General features: G+C 38.9%; 1 protein-coding gene across 4 annotated transcripts in view; it reads left to right on the top strand.

Moving 5' to 3' along the window:
- The window catches only part of ctnna2 (catenin (cadherin-associated protein), alpha 2), a 258,619-nt gene that overhangs the window by 174,011 nt on the left and 61,889 nt on the right, over positions 1–22,719 (top strand). For all 4 annotated transcript variants that reach the window (XM_070914353.1, XM_070914379.1, XM_070914363.1 and 1 more), the window contains 2 exons: positions 4,487–4,567; positions 16,438–16,590. In XM_070914353.1, coding sequence (XP_070770454.1) covers positions 4,487–4,567; positions 16,438–16,590 — 234 coding nt within the window. The remainder of the gene's footprint in view (positions 1–4,486; positions 4,568–16,437; positions 16,591–22,719) is intronic.

Genomic DNA, 22,719 nt, shown 5'->3' on the forward strand with positions numbered 1-22,719 from the left:
TTGATGTCACTGAAATAATACTTAAATCTAAGCCCATTTCAAAATTACCCAAAAATGGAAAACCGACATACCTGAAACCAAGTGCCACATTCTTCTGCGCATTATTCAGCTTGCACAGACACTACTGCATGTCTTATTTCACCATTACAGGGGTTGAGGTCAGAAATGCAGTGAAGCAGTTGGCGCTGCAGTGCACCACTGAATTACACAACTTACTTTGGGAGGGCCTGAGAGAACGAACATGCTCAGGGCCCTCAGCCGTTCCACCAGCATGCACCGCCCGCCAGCTGTCTCCTGAGTGGGCAAGAATAACTCCACCACTACTGCTTCCATTACCCCGCATACTAGATGCTTATTTTCAGGCGCCCTCCTCTATCTTCCTCTTCCAGCTGAGAATGAATGAGTGCACACCGGGGGGTGGAAAATAATGGATGGGGACAGTTGGGAACATTGTCTGCAAAACACTACGGGGACTTGTGTTTACGAGAAAAAACGAACATCTACATTCCATTTTTTGGTAGTCAAAAACAAAGCAATCAATGTTGCTGTATGGGAGACAATTGAATCAACAGCCAATTGTGGTGTCAAGCTTTTAATGGCTGCGAATTGGAGAGTGCAATTGTTCACACATACAGGGCACACCTGGATGGGAATGGAGAGAAGTCAAATAGTTTCCCAGATAAACACCGTAGACGCATGAATACAATAATGTGACTCTGTTAGGCTCTCTCACTTTGTTTCTCACACACACCCACATGTGCACGCACATACGCACACATATCGTGGACCACAGTTTTGACCGACTCGGACTGAATATGAGCCTGACGCATTGACTAACCTATGATTCATCATTGCCCTGTATATAAAATTTGTGATGGGGGATTCATGCGTAGTGTTTTTAATTGGGAGCTTTATGTTTTGCAGGAAAGCCAACATGAGCAATGCATTTTTCAGTGCATGTTGAAGGACTTTTGACATATCATATCAAGCAGAAGCGTAATTACAGTAAAAGGGAGCATATTTTTAGTAATGGTAGCCTTCTTGACTTACTGTAACTGTCAAAAGCATGCTGCATTGATCTTAAAGATACACAATTACACAGAGCTGCCATAGTAGCTATGAGAAAATGTTCTCACCAATAACTACTGCTCAGTCGTCAACCGGAGCTCAAAATAACAGGTGCTGGGTTTTGTCCCTTTAGACTGACATCACTGTGCTGTTTTAATCTCCTTAACTCAGATTAAAGAGCAAAGAGTTTTGAGAAATTAAACAGCTGGGATTTCTGATTCCAGAAAATGAAAACAAAAAACACACATACACCAATTTTGTTTATCAGTGTGTCTGTTCATGATATGAATAATGAGTTGTTTGTGTCAAGAACCTGACCACTTTCTCTTTCGCCAGGTTCAATTAAGGTCGTCGGTTATACATAAAATCATGTGAATATGTTTGAAGTGTCCTCAAAAAGGTTCAAGTTAAGCCCCTTTTTATTTTTTTCGCGGTGAGCATCTTTAATCCTGTGTGTCCCTCTGGTGCCTTAATGACACATTAGGCTCTTTAGGCAGCACAATGACTAATGTTGTCATGTCCTCTGCTTTGGCATAGAAGAGCTTGTCTGAGCATGCACATCAAAATGTGAGTGCTTGCATGAGTGTGTGGCACATAATGGAAGGCAACTGAATGCTATCTTCGTTTCCTCTCCTCCCCCTACGTCAATCAACAATTCACTAAAAGCCACTTTCTGTATGTTTCAGAATACGACATGCAAACATAATGAAAGCACACGCACACAGAACAGTAGACGGGTTAGGGTCAGGTGGGTTCTCCTTAGCTGAAAATGACATTGGATCGCAAACATATTCTTCTACATTATGAGTGCCAGTTTTCTTCCTTTCCGTTTGGTGCATTGCTCCACATAAAATGACTGCACTGTGTGATTGCTATTAGAAGAGGGGGAGACTAACTGTAGTATGAGCTAGGAGACAAATGGCTCATTCCTAATGTTTAACATCCATATGAAAGAAAACTCGTGCTATATGAGCCTTGGCCAAGGGCAAGCCAGCAATACATTAGACAGAAAAGGGAGTCATATCTGTTTTTATGGCTACAGGCTCTTTTCATTGAGCAGCACTTTCACGTCAGTGACCTTGCACACGTGAATTCCCCACAGCACGTATCCACATTACAACACATGTTGAGCTTGGAGTGTGACAAATCCAAATGAAAGAAATTGCTCAAAGATTGTGGTTGTTTGTCCTCAAGTCGGCATCTCAAACTGACAGTTGCATCACAACTTCACTACAGCTCACGTACTTCCTGACCTAAATAAGACCTCAAAGAAAGAGCTCAGGTAGTCAATGTCACCATGTTGTGGGCCTGAGTTTACAGCAGCAACTCTCTGCTGCTTTCTCTGTGTGATAGGCGGCTTATTCAGAACTAATGTGGAAACAGTAATTTTACAACCTGATAGGCATTGAAAGTGACAATCAATGTTAACCATGGGGTGAGTTTACTGTGAGGTGGGTGTTTGATGGGGTCTCATTTAGTTCTTTGTGACACATAGATATGAGGCGTTCTCAATTATCAAAAGGGCCAGACAATAATGCAGCTACACAGAGATAAGCAACCACATTTTGTGTCTCATTAAACAGGATAACGACTAAATAGCCCCATTACTTAAAGCCCTGTTGAGGTCAGTTTGTCTCAAAGAAATCCTCATTGGAATCAGGCATGGATGAATGGGAATCCATGTCACCAGGTATGTGTTTTTCTGCAAAGGCTGATGAGTATTTTGGTTGTTCGCCTTCATGCTATGCTGGGCAGAACTGTCAGATGGTTGCCTGGCAACGACACAACTAATTTTGTATGCTGGTATTGCTTTGACAGAAGATCACTGTGTCTTACAATCTGTTGATCATCCTGCTAACCAATTTTTTTCCCCTGCATAAATATTCTAATAAAAGAAGCCACAACTACCAGAAGATATTGAAGTAGCAGATTTGGTTTCTTGTCGTTTTGTGTTAACTTGTTCAAATGAAGCACAGCATTTACATACAACATACATCGCACCATCCAGAAACCACTTTCTCTTTATGAAAAGGATATGTATATCACTGGTTTCAAAAGAGAGATGACCCACACTTTTTCATTTGTCGAAATAAAAAACAGAGTAATTAACATGAATGATTATTTATAGACCTTTAGTTTGAAGTGTGGTGGCATTTGACTTCATGCAGCAGCTGATTGAGAGGACCTGAGGGACGCTTAGCAGCATAGCAGTAAATGTAGCACATTCCTCCTAAGAAGGAGTACACAGTAGCTGTGTCCCCCAATTCCCACACTTCTTTCTAGTTCAATTTTTTTTGTTGTTGTTGTTTTTGTCCTTTAATTTTACTCTTTTACTCTTATGTTTCTTACTTTACTTAGAATGTAAAAAGCAAAGGGTTTGATCCCATAAAACATATACTAAACATATAAATATAAAAAAAATACACCTGAAAGTACAGCCGGACACTTCATTGAAACAGTCTGTAATTCCCTGTAAGTCCTTGCAGAGAAATTAGGCAACATCCTTTATCACGCTGTGGCAACCTACTAAGTGTTATGCAAATATCTGTTTAATAAATGAGTGTTAATATTTTACATTTGTCAACCTTTTTATTTATATACAGTACATTCAGAACAGATGCATCAGGATTTTACCACTTTCCAGTGCCTGAGACACTCATGTATGCATTTCTCTAGAGGGATCAGAGTACAGGATCATTTATATGTGTCCTGGAGCAGAAATGGTTCACTCCAAGACACTGACAGCGTCTTTCTAACCTTCAGGCCAAGCCTCTGTCCCAAGTTAGATAGTAAAAGTGGAAATGTAATAACTGGAGTAGTATAAATCACCCCACTCTTCTCTATGGTTTCTGAGCAAGAACAGTAGAGCTTGTAAGTGGTAAATGGAGCGCCCAGGTGGCATAGCTGAAAGTGGAGCCCTTTCCTTGGCTAGGCGTTTCAATGAACACAATATTTCTGTATGAAAGGCGGCAAGAGATCCTGTCCTAGAATCTGCCTCAGCGACTCCTACTGGTTGGTCGGGATGTTTGTTAACTGGAGAGCGGGGGGATCTGGGATAGCAAGAAGCTCCGTGCTGCTCTCCCAGTGGAACTCCCTGCTGTCAGGTGAAAAGAAGCAGCTGGTGACTCCGCGTGCATCAGGTGAAGCACATGGCAGTCAACACCCTCCTAAAGCCACCAGTAGGAGTTGGCAGAGACTGGAAGTGCAGAACACAGGGGAATTGGCGACAACTAAATTGATACTTGCCAGATAGGCTAGGTGCTAGATAACACACCAAAACGGTTTGAGTCATGTTTTTACTGACTCTGGTCTAATCATGTACACTGTGAAATATATGGTGCAATGTCGGGAGTCAAACAGAATTGTAATGGCATGTACTATAACTGTGTTAACATGGTATTTTTGTTTCCTTTCACAGACTGGCAGGAAAGAGAAAGGTGACCCATTGAACTCAGCCATCGATAAGATGACCAAAAAGACCAGGGACCTGCGCAGACAGGTGAGTGCATGTTTCATGCTTCATCTCAATCTCCCTTCTCTACCTTCTCTGAAATGAAGAAACTTTTTCACTTTTAACATCACTTCAAAGGTTAGGTCTGACTATATTCTATATTTATTCATATGTTATCAAATCATATGAAAAGACTTAAACCAATAATGTGTTTGTCCTTCTGTCAGTACTTTGCAACTTTCCTGCACAGTGGCACTGTGCCCATTCATTCCTAAACAGGACGTAAAACAGGTCACAAATAAATACATTCATTTCTTTTTAAAGGCTAAATAATTTCCTTAAACAGCAGGGCACTCTAGTTTTTAGCAAACGTTTCTCAAACAGGAATAAGAAGTGTATTTGTTGGAGGCTATTTTCAGCGGAAGATTCGATGCTCTAGTGAGTATTAGCAGCATGAGGACAGCATATGTGGAAACTGATCACTACAATGCCCATGTTCATCTTAAAAAGGAAACATATCACGTTGATGAGCTCATTGATGTGTTTTTAATGTTCTTTGTACAACAATGAAGGTCTATGGCACAGAGGAATGAGCTACAGTATATCAGGCTTTGGTTACAAAGGCAATACTTTTTATTAGGACGGATTTCATTGTTGGTTTGGATTGTTTCATGAGGTGTGTTGACAACAGAATTATAGCACATCACCAAACTTGTTCTTTAACATCATACATAGACAGACATCAATATAGCATTAAACACAATAAATACAAATCACAGTATTTGTGACACACAAGACCAGAGCATGTAGCTTGATATTCCATAGTTATCAAGGATCACAAGGGTTCAATGCAGACTGTGCTTTAAGTGGCCCTGGACAGGTCATCACATATGACCACTGCGAGAAATTTAGTTGGAGCACACACAGCAAAGGCAAATACGGGGACCAGCACCAAGACTCAAAACCAGAACTTGCTGTGAGGTACAGGTGCCGTCCCCTGACACACTGCGCTACTATGTTTGATGCTGTTTGAACTGTTGATATCCTGTTTGATCACATATTAGAGCATTGTTTAAATTGCTATGTCAGTGTTATTCCTTTTTTTATCATGCATTTATTATTCTCTTAGTATTTGGATGTGTGTGGGTAGACATGGTGAACTAAACACTCTGTGCTAAAAATGTTAGTGAACAGTCAAATACATTTCAGGCATTCAGTGACATTGATCCCTGCTCTACTTTTGATTCTCAAACTCTGAAGAGTTATATCAGGAAGCTGCAGTAAAATGACCTTCCAAATTCCAAAAAGCTGTCCTCCAGTTGTGATGAAGTAGATGATTCATGTTCTGATACACAAAGAACTCAAAAGCAATATTGATTTATTTTTCATTTTTACTGAAGACAAGATTAATCTGGCTTTCCACTGTTGGATCTTGCAGAGTATGGAAACAATTTGACACTAAATGAGCACACATAAGTGTCTGTTGATGTAATACAATCACTCACTAATTAAAACTCAAATTCTCTTGTATTACACATGTTCTAGTAAAGATTGGAGTACATTTGAGCTGGCATCTTATCCCAGAAAAAAAAAAAAAGCCATTCATAAACCATCAGGACACCGGTTGTGTTCCCTGAGTACAGTTACACTCCCAAACAACCCTCTCCTGTCATGCAGTGCAAGATATTTTTTTGGCAAGAGAGGCACTCTGGCAAAATTGACAATAGCAACTACCTGCACAGAGTAGCTGCGGTTGTGTCCTCCCTGACCTTTTAAGACCATGGGATCATTCCAGATGGGAGGCTATAACTCTCCCTCCCGTTGGGCATTTGGTGAGGCTGCCTGACAGTCTGGCAGGCGGTTCTCACTCTGACAGGATGTTCTATTGACTCAGGGGTTGGCTTGACAGAATGGGCGGTCTGTTTGAGCTTTGAGTTTAGATGGGAGGGCAAACTCGCAGCGCACATGCAGGCATTACATAGAGCTGTTATACTGTAATTATGTCAAACATTTTGAGTTTAGCAAGTCAGTGGCGCCGTGTAGAGACACAAGACCTACCTGAAGGGAGGAGCACAATTGTGCGTTTGAGCAGTTCAGTCTCCGCCGTCTCCATTGTGAAAAGGAGGGATCAAATATTAGAGCAGACAAGCACAAATGACAGACAGCGTTTGTGAAAGGGGAACGGGTAAAACCAAACAAGCCTGGTGACAACACCCGCCAGAGAAATGCAGCATTGTTTTTTTTTTCTTTCATGCTCTTGTGTATACATGCAAGACAATGCTAAGCTGTCTGTTATCCAGGGCAAATTCGGTAGATGTCAAGCATGTCGTTCCCACCCCCATTTTGTTTTCTTGGTAAATGTAAATTTCCACAACACCACCCAGTCTGATGGAGACAATGCAGGGCATTATAACCAAACAGCATTTTGCATCATACAGATGTCAAAAGAATATTTGATTACGAACATGACAATAAAAGTATATTTTCCATCCAAATCAATCCAAAGATAACTGAAGGATGTGCAAGCAAATGTTGAACCAACCTTCAAGACTCAAAAATTACTATTGCTATTCCTGTCTCCATCCACAATGATTACACAGTTGCTCTTTATTTACAATAGATATTAATCATCTGCATCTCCTGACCTTCAATCACCACTCAAGTGTTTATTCAAAGCCATGCCCCTTCACTCATGATTTTAGTTTCTTGGTGACATTTACACAATAGCAAGTATATTTATATATTTTCTATATTAGTTTTTTCAAAGCAAGTATAACATTTGGCTACCTCTGTTTTTTAAAGTTTGACCTGCAGGTGCACAAAGACACACACACAGACAATGTGAAACATTTAAAAGGAAGAGAAAAATACAAATCAAGTTAACAGCCTACACCTTAGGCTATTTGAAGGCTTGATCATGCCCCTCAGTGGGGCAGCACATTGAAATTAACGTACAACATGTTCTTAACAGCCTAAAAAAGATAACAAACAACTCTATGCACTTTTTTATCACCTGACAACATTACATCGAGACAACAAGCTGCAGTTTAGGAAGACCTTGTCTTTGCCTCAAACTTCATCTCCCTAAGTCAGCGCCCCTTATGCCTCACAAGCCTTTTAGCAGCAGGTGACTCTCTTTTTTCCTGCTGTACATCTGGCGCTGGCAGCAGTGGGGCTTCTTTCATGCTGACCCTTCTGGTCCAGGATGTAGGCAGTAATTACAGCGGCAGTGATCATTTCCCATCATTGTAGTTCTGATAATGATAAAATATGTATAATGTATTATGTATTGTGCCTTTCAAAACAACATGCAATCAATAATCAACAAAACATAAGATAGGACATACATGAGATGCAATATTTTGAAGTAATTATGCAGGCATATATAGAAGCAACAACCTTCCAAAAAAGCAAAACACAATTACAATAAGAGAATGGCAAGTGACAAACTGTAAGCTATTTTGAAAAATTATGAACACAATTATGATGGAAAAATGTAGGTATGGTCACCTCTGGTCTCAAGGCAGGTAAACACACAAAAAAAATTAAAACAAATTCTAAAATTAACTCGTATCTAGGGAAGGGAGGCTAAAATAGAAGTGATACAATCCTAGTCCTCTAATTGGTTAAAAGTCTTACCGCAATTTGCACAAACTACAGGCAGGAGGGGGGCATTTCTGGCTCAGGAATGAATAAATATAATTACAGTAAAAGCATAGATAACGTTATCCACCTCAGGGACAAGGGATTAAAAATGTGTAATTTTGGAATTGGTCAATTAGGAAAGCAAAACTGTGCAACCATTTTAAGTTCAGCAACAAAACAGAGGACCGAACAAATAGCACTCTAAGCCTCACAGTGACAGGCAACATAAATAAACCAAATAAAATTACACAATTAAGTTGAAGTATGTAGCTAGACATGGTGTTTCAGTTAACCATGTCCACTTGGTTTAAAGAAATGTCAATCACAACAGCAAATACAAATTGAATTCAATGATGAAGATGAGGAATAAAATGTCAAGGCGAGCTAATGAGTGATCCTAGCATTCTGTCACACAGTAATTAGCCCACCAACTCAAGCTTGAAAAATTAGCTATCCAAACTGGAAGTTGTTTAGGAAATAGGCCATTTTTAAAGTTCATCTTATTCATAGTCATAACAAATCTGGAATATATTCTCTGAAATTCTTTATGTGCATGTAAATACATTTACTTGCGTGTCTCATCACTAAAACACCAACTATATTTTATCTCTGCCAAAACTGATTTCATTCTGTAACCTGAGATAACCAACAGTATGTTTTAAAGAATGAAGTCTTAATCATTTTCTGACTTATTTTGATACAAACCCTACATCCATTCCTGGTATCTAACTAGAGTGTGCTCTCTCCCTTGACTTGGTCTATTCTTCCAGTCTTCAAGTCTGTCATCCCCCTAGATATTGCTGGTCATCAGACCTACATTGATGTCCTGCATAAATGCATTAACAGGTAAATTAATGCATTTGAAGGCCCTGCTTTAGATGGGGCCTTCTGTCGCTTCTGTCTTGAAAGGGATAGTTGCATAGGCCATCACTCACTTGCCGTTTTACATGAATGTCAGTAATAGCTGCATTTCAAAATAGACTGATGCGATTAGAGTATGAACCTTATTTTTGTACAAATAAAGTGCTGTTCAAGTTAAGAGTCTTTGAAACAGGGAAAGCGTGGTTGTTTGTTTGTTTGATATCATAATAATAGAACATAGGTGAAAAATGCACATGCACCCAATAGATATAATGCTTATATTCACCAAAAAAAAAAAAAAAAACAAGTTGCTGCAATAGCTGCCATCAGAAATGAGTATACTTTAGCCTCTGGCCCTTTTTGAGAGTTTCACACTTTCAAGGAAGTGCTGACGAAGAACAAGCACTACAATCACTTCACATCTTACTGTTGCCGTCTGCACATATATTTTTTTATATCAATATTATTTTTGTACGTTTAGACTTTCTTTTTGCTTTTAAAACCATGACTGTAATCAACAGTGCAACAAAGAAGAAGACTACTTCTGACTAGAGATAAAAAGGGAGTGGGAGGTGGACATGGAGGAGGGTAGGAATTTAAAATGGAGAAAATAAAAATAACATGTTCAAACCTTTGATCTATAGCATAGCATAGGTTTACATTTCTTTCCTCCCTTTAATTAGTATTCACTAGGTAATCAATCTGACAAAGTTGTTGGAAATGAGCCATGTGTTCTACCCCCTGTCATCCTGTCTGTAATGAATGCATCTGTCAAGTCATCTCTCTGGGCTGCATTTTGACTGATGGCTGGTTCCAGGATTCCCCATAGCATGACGGCCTCACATATTTTCTCTCTCTCTATCTTTCCTTCTCTTTCTGCTTTGGGATGTTAAAATCATTTCCATTTCTGCCAATAGTTTGTTGATTAGTACAGCTGTTTTTAATTGTTGAGCGTTATCATGTTAAGGAGGAACAGCTGCCACAAATCTTGTCAGCTGAAACTCTTTGTTTAGATTAACAATCCAAGATTATCTGTGAATCCTTTCGCTCTTTTCCTGAAAAATGTTTTGAGGCCATGCATTAACGTTTCATTAGCTATATTATTGCAAATTCCCAGTAGAAAATGCACAGCCATTTTTGGAGGCATCACATGGTGATAGCTAGACTAATGAATATGGATATATTAGAATTACATTTTAAGATATCAACAGAAAAGTGCAGGTCAGGAAAACTAAACCCAAAAGACTGACAGAAATTCGCCTTGAAGTGGCTGTCATCAATATATTTATATTAACAATGCTTCACATGGCTACTTGTACGAGAAAGGGGTCGCTTGTAAAAACAAACCCACAGAACATTATCACCCAACTGCAGTTCCCCTCAGCTCTGTGGAGCATTTCAGATCACTGTTTTGGTTTTACGACCCACAACTTTGCTGTTATGGTTCACTCTTACTACTCTCATCAGCATCAAGTCCAGATGCAGCAGGCAGCTGTTCAGGTGCAGGCAATGAGTATGTTACCTGCCAGCACCAGAGAGCAGTGGGACAAAGTTAGCGAATAGTTGGTGACCATAGTGGAGAATTCAGCAGCTAAAAACCCAGATGTTTCCCTCAGTAGTGGTTAGAGACAAACAACAAAGCTAAAAGGAGAGTGAATATTGGATTTATATTCGCCAGGTAGCCAGAGACAGGACTCCAAATGAATGCTGATGTTGCTCTGTATCTGCTCGTTGTGTAAATAGGCAACTGTTTGTAACAACTGCGCCATATCAATTTTATAAGCTGACAATATGTCAGTGTTGTTTTTGCAGCTTATTTCCGCTACCAAAGTGGCCAAAAAATCAGTTAATGCATGTTTAGAAATAACTAAATCCCAATTCCAAACGCAGCCAAACACACAAATAACATTATACTACAGAACTATTTAGTCCGGTAAGCGGCCCAGCTTATGGAGTCCAAACTGCATCACCACAGACTGAGCTTGCTCTCACAACCCTATTGTCAGACAGAATGCTGATATGGGAAGATTCTGCAAAAGCCCAGATTCTATTCAATGACAACATATGTGCTCGTCATCAATTCCAGCCAAGTTTAACATGACAAGTTTACCACATTAACAGTTCCAAATGTGTGTAGTGTTTTATTATTATTTAGTGGTTAATGGTTACCCTGGAGATTTTGAACTCAGGATGTGTGCCGTGGCAGAAAAAAAGGTTGGGAAGCACTTTCCTAAAGGTTTGGTCACCGAGTAAAAATGAAGCAGCCCTGAAGGTTGAGAAGGGTGTCTCACTGATGTATCACCCAGTGAATGGTCCGTTTCCTCTGTTGGTGTTGAACAGTCTCATAATCACTGGCTTTTGTCCTGAAGTAAGCATGGTTGCCAGGGCTCTGCCTGCCACCATGAACACTGATTTGGTTTGTGTCACCACACATGACAACAGGCACCTCCTTTCATACGATGAGATATCTTTATACAATGAACCACAGGTCTATGTCATACTGGAGGTGATTGTAGTAAGAGGAACTGGACAACAAGTTTGGTTACTTACATTTCAGTACTGCTTGACAGTGTACACTCAATTACATATTTCGAATAGATTTTCAGAATCCCATCATCATTCAAAAAAACTGCAGTAGATGCAGGTGATCAACATTCAGTGTGTAATGAGCAGTATCTGCCAGTGCCAGTTCTCCTTTGGGAACATAAACTCTTCAATGTAAAGGCACTATTTATGCACCCTTTCCTTGTTTCTAAAGGTGGCTTCCCCCAGCTAGTGTTTTCTTTTGCAGGACACATTAAATGAAGGCTCTGAGATGAGGTATCTAATGTGTTTGTCCTTAGATTGTTGATGATCAGTCAGTCCCTCTTTCATTTCTCCACTCTTCTCTTACTAATCATCTTCCCTTGCTCCTTGATAGATATCATATATGAGAGCTATTACTTAATTTTTGATTTGCTCAGGCTGTTTCCCCTCAGCCGTGACTTTAGCCGTTTATGCTGTGATTGCTCTTGACATTTTAATAAGAAACTTTCCTGTGCTGACCCCAAGGTACCCACCGCTATGCGCTCTGAATCACAAGTGAAACATAACAGAAACGAAATGTAACTATAAACATTCAGAAATCCAAACTGTATTTTTGTTTTTTGCAATCCTTTGGCCATTAATTAATTTCTTTGTGTATCATACACTGATCATCAGGGATCATATTTGCAATAGTTCCCATCATGCATCTGTTTTTGTGACAGAGCAGCTGTCTAATCCCACAAAATGCAAACATTTTCCCCATTAAAAAGCAAATGCACCAAATTAATGCTAATCTTATCTTTGAAGATCACACAGCCCTCCCACTTACCAGCGAGCAACACATATATTCGGCTGTCAAGTTTTGTTAAGCATATGGATCATCTTAATTATTTCACTGAGCTTCTTGTTATCCACTTCAGTATCAGGTGGGATTCGCTGCTTTTAATTTTACCTATTTCTCCTCTTTGGATGGCAAGAGTAAAGCAATGTAAAGGATAAGAGGAATGATGGAGGGATAAGAGGAGGAGTTGTAATTACACTATTACTCAAATAATCAAAATTCTGGGATAGAAAAGCCATTAATAGCAACCGTTTTGGCAAAATCCTTTACAGATTTTCTCTCATGTTTTTAAAATGAAAATCACACGGGTCCATGGAAGCAGAATCATTCACGTCTAGAATGCAATACTGCTATACATTTAGGGTGCCATGTTATTTGATTTTATACCTATTGATCTTCACTATATGACACAAGTGTGTGGACGCACAAACTAAGTATGCAACATCTCATTCCAAAACCCTGGACATGAATATGCTGTAACAACCTCTAATCTAATGGGGAGGCTTTCCACAAGATTTTGGAACCTGACCGCAGGGATTTGCTCCCATTCAGCCGCAGGATTATAAGTGAGGTTGAGCGCTGATTGTTGAGCGATAATGCCTGGATAGCAGTTGATCTTCCAATTCGTGCTAAGTGTTGGATGGGGTTGAGGTCAGGGCTATGTCCAGGAGTCAAACACCAAACCCAGAAAACCATTTCTTTATGGACCAAGTGCATGAATGTTCAATTATTATCTTGGAAAAAGTAGCTTTCAACAGCAGGTCATTGGCATGTTGAAACCAGAAAGAGATCTCCCCAATTGTTCATACAAAGATGGAAGCGAACTATTACTGTATCTTAATTATCACTGTGTCTTGTAGCATTAAGTTTTAACTTAACTAAAATTGAGTAGCCTTGCCCAAGTGTGTCCACATACTTTTGGCCATATAGCATATCATCTTTCCATCTGTCGATCTACCTGTCTGTTTATATTTCAAATATAGCCTCAGCCTACATACTGCCAGCTAGCATGCCAGTATTATTCCAGAAAAATAAAATGTATGGCCACAAATGAAACTCCCATAACATTTCTCAAGTAATCTAATATATTATAAACAAAATTATATGTAAAACAAAAACCTGAGGTCGAACCTTTGTGGCACTGCTCGACTGGGGAGACAAATGGCCGCCCTACTAACTTATAATGAGCAGAGCCTTCTCCTTCTATTGGAATTCCAGGCCTATTTCCTATAAGTGTTGGTGAAATACAGAGGGAGTGTTAGAGGAGAGATGGTGGGGGTGGAGCATGGAGGGAGGTGAGATCTGAAAGATTGAAGATGGATTTCTGTGGGAGTGGTGTGTGGGCATTAGAATGCTGATGGTGCAGGAGAGACTGCGACTTGGGAAATCACTCGTCTGTATCATTTCTCCACTCAAACTCACCGTCAGAATGAGTTTCACTGTTGGGCATTCATGAGTATCCTGAGGCCTAGCACTCTCTTACACGTATCCTATGCATATGCGCCAGTATGTGTCATCAACTAGTGATTGCTCCTCAGTAGCAACAATAACAACTTGTAACTTACAGGAATGTTTCTACCTGTGAATCCTTTCCCTACCCCAAAATGATTTCTGCATATCAGTCCCTGCAAACCATTTCTTTTTTAAATCTTTACTTGCAAACCAAAGAACATCTGGTTGACTAGAGTTTTTGTTATTGGATTCAATCCAGTCCATGTTTGACAAAGAGATAATGTACAAAGTGAAAAGATAATTTCTGTAAACAATAGGGCTTTTTGAAAGCCATTTTAACAGAGATCAGGATACATTGAACAGAGAGAGGATCATTGTATGAACCTGTTGGTTTTGAAAATGATGGAATGCCACATATTTAAATTATTGCATCTTGATCCTAATCATTTTTGATGTAGTATAAGTCAGACAGTGTCTATCAATGAAATATACAGTATATATATGTGTATATATGCTGTCCTAGTTTTAATGTATGTGCCCTGAATAAGCCTTCCACTGGCCCATGAATGCATTCTGGTACTTTCTGCTCTTGATTCTGGTCTACTTTTTTCTTAAATATTTCATACATGCCATTGTCAAAGTCTCCATCATCATAGGCTCAACACTAATGCTGGAAAAAAACTTGACAAAAACATGTGTGTGTGTGTGTGTGTGTGTGTGTGTGTGTGTGCATGTGTGATGGACATCAGTAGTACTGCATTTTTTATCTAAAATTGTATTTAAATGTTACAGTTGTGACAATTTCGTATTTCCATTTTGTTTGTGTAATTTAGTATACACGTAGTATATGCATATTTCTGTACATCTTTGAGTACTTAACTCTGACACACTACAGTCAAAACTATAGAATTAGTAGTATAATTCTAGTATGAAGTAGTATGAAGTATTAATTTATGACACAGTGATAGGAGTGTGTGGGTAAGGCAGTTCATTTTACACATGCAAAATGCAGCTCAACAACATCCTCCCATTCCACTCCATTACTTTATTTACTGCAGTGAGAGCATTGGTGAGGTAATCACAGTTAAAACCTACTAACAACCAAGATCTTTTTTCACCTTTCCCAGAATGATAGGGTGTCCTGCCTGCTGCCACAGCACTAACATAGTATGAAGATAGTTCTGGCAATGCAAAGATTTTTATCTTCCCTGATTCCTCACCCTTCCCGCCAGGTGACAGGATAGCAAGGTTTCACAATTGCACCAATGCAAGTCTGTTCTCTGCTGAGTGAAAAAGATTCAATATTCACATTTCAAAAATGCCAAAGTTTATCAGCATTTCAGAAAGCACCTGTCGGTTTGGTCTTGCATTGCATCTCAGGACACATTGCATGAAATCAGTGATTCAGGATTATAGAGTTCTGGATAAAGGACTGCTTAAAGAGAGTGTGGGCTTCAGGTTGTTTACAGCATTTGCAGACCTGACATGTCCACTAGACTGGCCAAATCTAGTCTCTTTCCAGAGGCAATACTGATGGATTGTCTGCCCTAAGGAAGACGTAATTCACCATTGTTCTCCTCCACTCTGTGGACTGGCAATTAAGTTTGTAATTGCCGCAGGTTATTTAAGTGCGACTCACAGACTCACATATGATTTTTTGTTGGTTAAATGAATTTCTCCTTGTCAGTCACAGCTGTTAGTCTTCTCTACCTCCTCTCGTGCTGCTTAAACATTTTTAATTCTGGAATGTGGTCACAGTGTTTGTTTTACATCTAATTATAGAATGTGGCTTCAAAAGTCAAACAAATCATCCATCCATGTTGTTCATGTCATCATTTGTATGTGTGGAGAAGTGATAACTGAACCGGCCAGAAGAGAATATTTGTCTTTGTTAGCATACCCATGGCTTATGCTAACACATTAAATTTACATTGTTCTAGTTTGTATAGACCTTAATTTTGTTTGATTTTGTCTGAATCTTGCAGTGCTCATGGTACCGATGTGGTAAAGAAAAGAAACTCAGTAATGATGGAGGCTTTGAGACTGAAGGTTGCCTCAAAACAAATGAACAGTGATGCTACATATGTGGGAATCCACTTTTTCCCCTATAGTGGGTTCTTGTCTATCTTAGTACCGGTCTTATGTGACTAACTCCCTCTTTGTGTAAGATACAGGACTTGTCTGTTGTGGTTTCTATACCGTTCCCTCTGGCATCTCATCAGATATCCCAGTGAGTAGCATCAGGGTCCATTTATTGTCTTATAAAACAACCAGTCCCCTGCCAGTTTGGTGCAAAATGATTCCATAAACAAAGATATAAGTCGCAAAGTCTGCCCTAGTAAAAGGCCTTATGGGAAAAATGACACCTTACAAGCAATTTACACTCATGCCCGTTGAGAGTTCTCCTTCTCTTTTTCACTCTCCCTCTTGCTTTGACTCTCTCTCTCTGTCCTTCCACCCCATTATGTCACTACATCATATTCATTACAATGCTAAGTGATATGTAATCATTGCCAAATGTAATACAGTGAAGTCATCTGCAATATTATTAATGATATGACCTCTTCCCCATTTCTCTCCCTCTGTATTCTAGTTGAGAAAGGCAGTGATGGACCACATCTCAGACTCTTTCCTGGAGACCAACGTCCCTCTGTTGGTGCTTATTGAAGCGGCTAAGAGCGGAAACGAGAAGGAGGTCAAGGAGTACGCCCAGGTGTTCCGTGAACATGCTAACAAGCTGGTGGAGGTCAGTCATGAATTAAACATGGGGGCACACACATATACCCACATATATACATTCATATTCACCAGTTCAAAAATTAAAGAGTTGTGTGCAAGGGATGTGCAAATATATGATCAGTGCAGGTCAGGTCACTATGATGGTGCTTAGAAACTTCAACCAACACTCAGAGGCTTTGCTCTTACTAAGCAACACAAACATTCCTCCTTAAATGGCAAAAATGTGTTTTATTATTTGATATATTTAAGTCATATGATATTATTTGATATGGTTAGAGAAACTGCAACAGAGCATGCCTACTGGAATATTAAAAAACAACATGCCTATGTATACTATCAAAATCTTCATACCATTTCAGACACACACACACACACACGCACACACACACACACACATACACACACACACACACACACACACACACACACACACACTTCCTCTAGAGTTCTGCCCTTTCTTGCTTTCACTGGTTGAATGCCATACAAATAGCTTTTCTCACAGACAGTGGGGAAATTATTTGCAATGTGGCATCTTAGCAGAATCACTTCTTCTGACCTGTTTGTGCAGACATTTGTGGCTCAAATCACACTGCAAACCGCAACTTGAAGCTTCAACCGTCATTGACTTTTATTTTCATTTTAGAAATAACATGCTCGGCGTGCAGCTTGGCGTGCAAAGCTCAGCTGCTTTGAGTAATGTTGCTGCTTGCAGCGAGAAAATAGACCCATGTTCTTTTTTTCCCTTCTTTGTTTCATTGTGGTGATGCAAGTCGCCAATCACAGACTTACAAAAATGCTGTGTTATTTTTCAAAGTCTATTTTAGACAGCCCTGGATAACAGTCAGATCTTGAACTTTAGATACAAACTGTTTGCATGTACGCCACTTGACAGTGACTTTTTTTTTTGCTATGGATAAAAGGATATTTCTGTGTTCCTGAGATGTCCCACACACTAAATGCTGCATCAAGAGGAAAAATGTATGCAAATGTGCACCTGTCTGCCACTGAACCACCTACCTAAAGGTTAACAAATGATGGCTACAGCAACTGTAAATAAAGCTTTCAGGTAGATTTTATTATACTATATGTGAATATATATAAATGTTTGCCTGTGTGAGGCTACAGACACTGGGGGTCTGTTTACACACAGATTTACTGTTGTGTCTTTTGGATTGGTTTGCAGCAAGTAGTCATACCTTTAAGGAGATGCTATGAAGTCTGTTGCATTTACTCGTATGAATGCAAATTTAATGTAATTTAATATAAAAAAATAAAAAAAACACTGTCCTACAATCGTGTAATTTCCCCCCGGGATCAATAAAATATTTCTGATTCTGATTCTGATTAAAAATGAATGCAGTGTAAAACGCAGTTCACGTTACTGTCACATGGTGCAGACACACTGACCTCTATATGCCAATAGGACAGTTAAATAAGGTAAAAGTTGTCACTCTGCTTCATTCTATATTGAAGACCTGCGCTGTATTCAAACTGTAAAAAGCTTCACCTCATCATCTACCCATTTCATCTGTGTTTGTCTCTATGTTTTTATTCTTTTTGACCAAAAACCAAGCCTGAAAGTATCATCTATAGGTATAGGTCCCAATTAGTGTTTGATTTTTACTCGATGTGCTAAAATATTATCATTGGTCAGCCCTCATTATTTTCTGATATGTTCTGCTTTTTCATGTTTTGAGACGTAATAAAATGTGCTTTTTAGTTTCCGCATTTGAATCCAACTTCCTCACAAAAATGTCAACAAAATGTAAAAATTTACAGATAAAGCCAGATAAAGCCATTAGTTTGTTTCTTGGTCACCCTCTCCTGCAGTGGGGTAGGGCGAAAAGTCCTGTGATAAATTCCTCTGCCCTTCAGTGGGCGTTGCCTTTCAAAGTAGCCTTTAGAACCCTTTATGTGGGCCTCTCCTAACATACTGTCACTTAAAACAGCACTGCTGCTTCCTTTGACATCAGCTGAGAGAGTGAGTGATTTGTGTGCCCTTTTGGTCTTCCCCAGTTGTTTGCTGATGAGGGAGGATCTGACTGATGCTACACTCAAAATCTGTCCTTTGCATCCAACAACGTTAAGACTTTGTTTAGCCCAAGGACATTTTAGGCAGATGTATTCTTTTATTCTCATGAAGGAAAATGGGGGGGCCTGTGCATTTGGTTTGTTATGTAAAGCATATGGCAACACTGAGGCACAGCACTTGTTTGTATACTAAGAAGATGGAGTGTAAGTCCCTTTCCAAGCAGAGACTAGCTCATTGGCTGTGCAATGCCTTATCGCAAGCTTGTGTGTTTGCAGGCATGAACCCCCACATGCCTATTTCTGCGCCATCGTAGTGATTATATAATTTATTTAAAAAAGGCAACTTATGTGTGTTTAATAATATTCAGCATTGTGGGGAAATTGGATAAAAACTACCAATGTTCACAAAAATTTCACTTGGAATATGGTGCATAAGCATCTCATTTGCATATTTTTCTTCAGTTTACTGGATGCATTCTCTCAGCTGTGTTCACAAGAGGACCGTAGCAGCAAATGTGTGGAAACAAAATCGAAATACAAATCTGTTCTTTAAAAAGATGGTGGATGAAAATGGTTTAAAACAACTCTGTCTTACACATTCTACTTAGAGCGCGGCAGCATTGATAGCTTTGTTCAGAGGGATGTGAGTGGCGATGATCTGTACAGGGTTGTTACTAAAACCCTGTCCGTTCATCTGATTTGACAGCGAACCTACGAGTGAGAATCTTGAGGAGTGAGAGTCTTAAGATGTTGGGGTACCACAGAGACTGTCTCAGAGTCAATCAGGACTAGGAGGCTCATGTTCACAAGATGTAACATTCCTTTGTTGCCCTCTCTGGCTCACCTTTTGCATGGTGGTTCACAGTTAGTTGGGCTGGTAACATGGCATATTAACATCAGTGTCATGGTAGGTGTTGAAGTAAATGGGGTTATTCACCAAGCCAATAGAGGTCTCTTAGAGGGTGAAGCATGTTTCAAATACAGCATGGTCAATGGCGAAGCCCGCAAATGAGTACTTGTTAGTCCATGAGTCAATTAAGACTTACTGGAAGAGACGTGTTGCTGCCCTTGTAGAGCTCTACAGGGTTAAATAGGTTCATCATACTGTTACTGGCAGAGCAGCGCATGCATACGAATTTCGGTTTCATGAGATGATGATGTGCTTCGTCAATAAAGTCCTATTAGAGATCTCCAGCTGAGATCATAGAGCAAGTTATAGTGTCTTTTTGGCCAAGTGATGGAAATGAGTCATCAGCGTGGCTGGACATGAACTAAGTTGTCATATGTTAAGAATTCAATTATTTTAAACAAACTCATTAAAGGAGCGTCTGGAATCACGATTACAAGAAGGTCATCTCATTAGAGTGTTTTATACTTTAATACTGTAGATTCACAAAGGAAGTATTGAATGTGATGTTTGCACGGTAAATGCAGTTTTGGTTCGTGCAAATATGGCAATATTGTAGAGAGAGAACTGAGAATTAAGTATTCACTGCAGATGAGAATCTGTTATGTGCAGCACTCTTTTGCAGCTGAACTTGTATGTTTCATCTAAAAAAATGGCATAATGCCTCTGTACAGATGAATAATTGATAACTCCAGAACATACCCATACGATCCATCCTTTCCTCTGACATCCAAATTACATTTCTTCATAGTCACTGTCCAGGTATAGTACAAAGAATAGGTATATCATACCATATATTGGCAAATACAGAAGAGGTGCAATGCATAATTATATCCTTTTGATAGGGTGAACATGTACATTAGTGGTCCGTGCTAGCTAAATAGCTAATACACTCAAGGCTATCCTATATACTTGGCAATATCATTGTCATTGCTGTCATCATCATTATTCGCGCCTTCGCAGACACAGTCATCATAACCGCCACCATCACAATCCTTTAATATATTAGGCTAATTAACATCCTGATCAATGTCACTGCAGTCATCTCCCTAATGTCAGGAAGGAGCTTTAAGCCATTAGCCAGGAGTTTGGACATGATCAGCAGTGTCAAAGTAAAAAGTGCCTCTCTCCATGTCGACTTTGTTTCCATTTGATTTAGTTAAATTTGCCTCCACAGTATACAATATCTCTCTTTTCTCCACCATTGTTCTCTGCTCACCTCAGTGAAGAGCCAAGCTCACCCTGAGGGCTCTCCTAATCATATCATACTCATTACACCATCTTGACCAGCGACAGGAAACCACTAATTATCAAGCTGGGTATATCATTGGCTCTGTGACTCCCAAATTACATTTTTGCATTTTTATTGGTCATATCTTTTTGTTAACTCTGTATTTATACAAACTGTTGCCCAATCAACCTGTACACAACCTATGTGTATTCACTTACAACCTTTCACATGTTATACACTTACACACATTTTACATGTGCTCATTTTTTCTCTAATCCTACCGTACAAGATGGCATTTTGACAACAACAAAAGACTCTTACCTGTAATTCTTACTATGTTTATTTCTTTGGAAATTGTGATATTTAAATTGAACTCCACACAGTGGTTGGATAATTTCTTTATTTGTAAAAAAAAAAAATACAGAGCTAGTTATTTCTCAGTGTTTGAGAGGTAAAATTGTGGGTATCCTTGTATCATTGGTCTATTAACACAGGAATTTACAAATAATTTCCAAGGCATACTTTAATGAGAAGTACCTAATCCTAGCCCATCACCAATCCAGACATTCTTCCAGTTTGAAAGACAAAACAGCAAAAATAAGTTCCCTCTCCGTAATAAGAGCCCCTTTATACAAGTGTTTCTATGTAAAAGTTGAAATTAATGCAATGTTGAAAGGAAAAATATTTTACCAAAACATTTCTCATCTCATTTAACACATCAGTCTGTGCACTCAGTATTTCATATTTGAAATTAACTGAGACATACTCTTGTAAGGCTTCAATTTGAGGCTCAAGAAAAGTCCCATCTTCCCTTTTACAGTCATAACTCCTATATGGCTTATCTCCCTATTTTATTGAATCATCTATTTCCCATTTTTTAAAGTATAGTCAAGATCATTTGGCTTAGAAGTATTATATTAGTAGTATGAGAAAGCAATTATCAATATTTCAAGTCAACTGCTCAATTCTGGCTGCTGTTAATAGAGATAGTATTCCTTTTCCCAAGACAAATGAGAAATAATAATCTAAAATTATATCTAAATTATTTGCTATAGCGATTTTATAGGCAGAACTTTGAATTATACTTTGAATATCCTTGGACCATGAACATTTTCCATTTTCAAAAAAATCTTTTTTTGTAGTCACAAACTGCTTGTATTCAAAATATATTCTCTTTGCTAAACCAAATCACAAATTATCTACAAAAGAAACAATGGCATCAAACTAAAACAGTCCACACCACCATGTAATCCATGTCTTCTCACCTACTGGCTCCCACATCTTTTATCGTTCCAATTGATTAATTAAGTTTACAAAATCTGCAATTTATGTATAAGAGTCCAGACTTCACATCCAACACTGTGCACTTTTTATCACACCCCATTTAACTCATGTGCTCACATTGAGTAGAGTACAAAGTCCCTTGGCCATCATAACACAAGTACATGCACGCAGATAAGTGTGTGTATGTGTGTGTGTGTGTGTGTGTGTAGATATATATATATATATAGACTTATATTGTAGCTGAGGATTGGTTTTTAGTGGTGTATTTAATTAGTGATTGGTTTTGGGAAGGAGTATACAGTAGAATTAGTAGAGATTCCTCACATTATAATGTGCTTAACTTTTAGAATGCTGTTTTATTTTACTTTTTGTCTTTGCTCAAGTTTAATGTGTCATTTGTTTATCATATGATGATTTTATGATGGATCTAGTGTATGTAATATGTGAAGAGGGCAATAATCTAAATAAAACCTGAATAAAAGTCTAAATACAAGTTTATGGTAAAAAGAAAAAAGAAAAAAAAGATTCCTCATCTATCACCTTGATGTGCCCTACTGATCTTTACTACTTTACAGCCATTACTCTCCTTCCCTACTATCTGTTTGTCTGTACATATTTGTTTTTCCCATTTAACACTATTCAATACAGATGTATAATCGCAATTTTTCATTTTTAACCCCTTA

Source organism: Enoplosus armatus, chromosome 2, assembly GCF_043641665.1.
Source record: "Enoplosus armatus isolate fEnoArm2 chromosome 2, fEnoArm2.hap1, whole genome shotgun sequence".
Lineage (NCBI taxonomy): Eukaryota > Metazoa > Chordata > Actinopteri > Centrarchiformes > Enoplosidae > Enoplosus > Enoplosus armatus.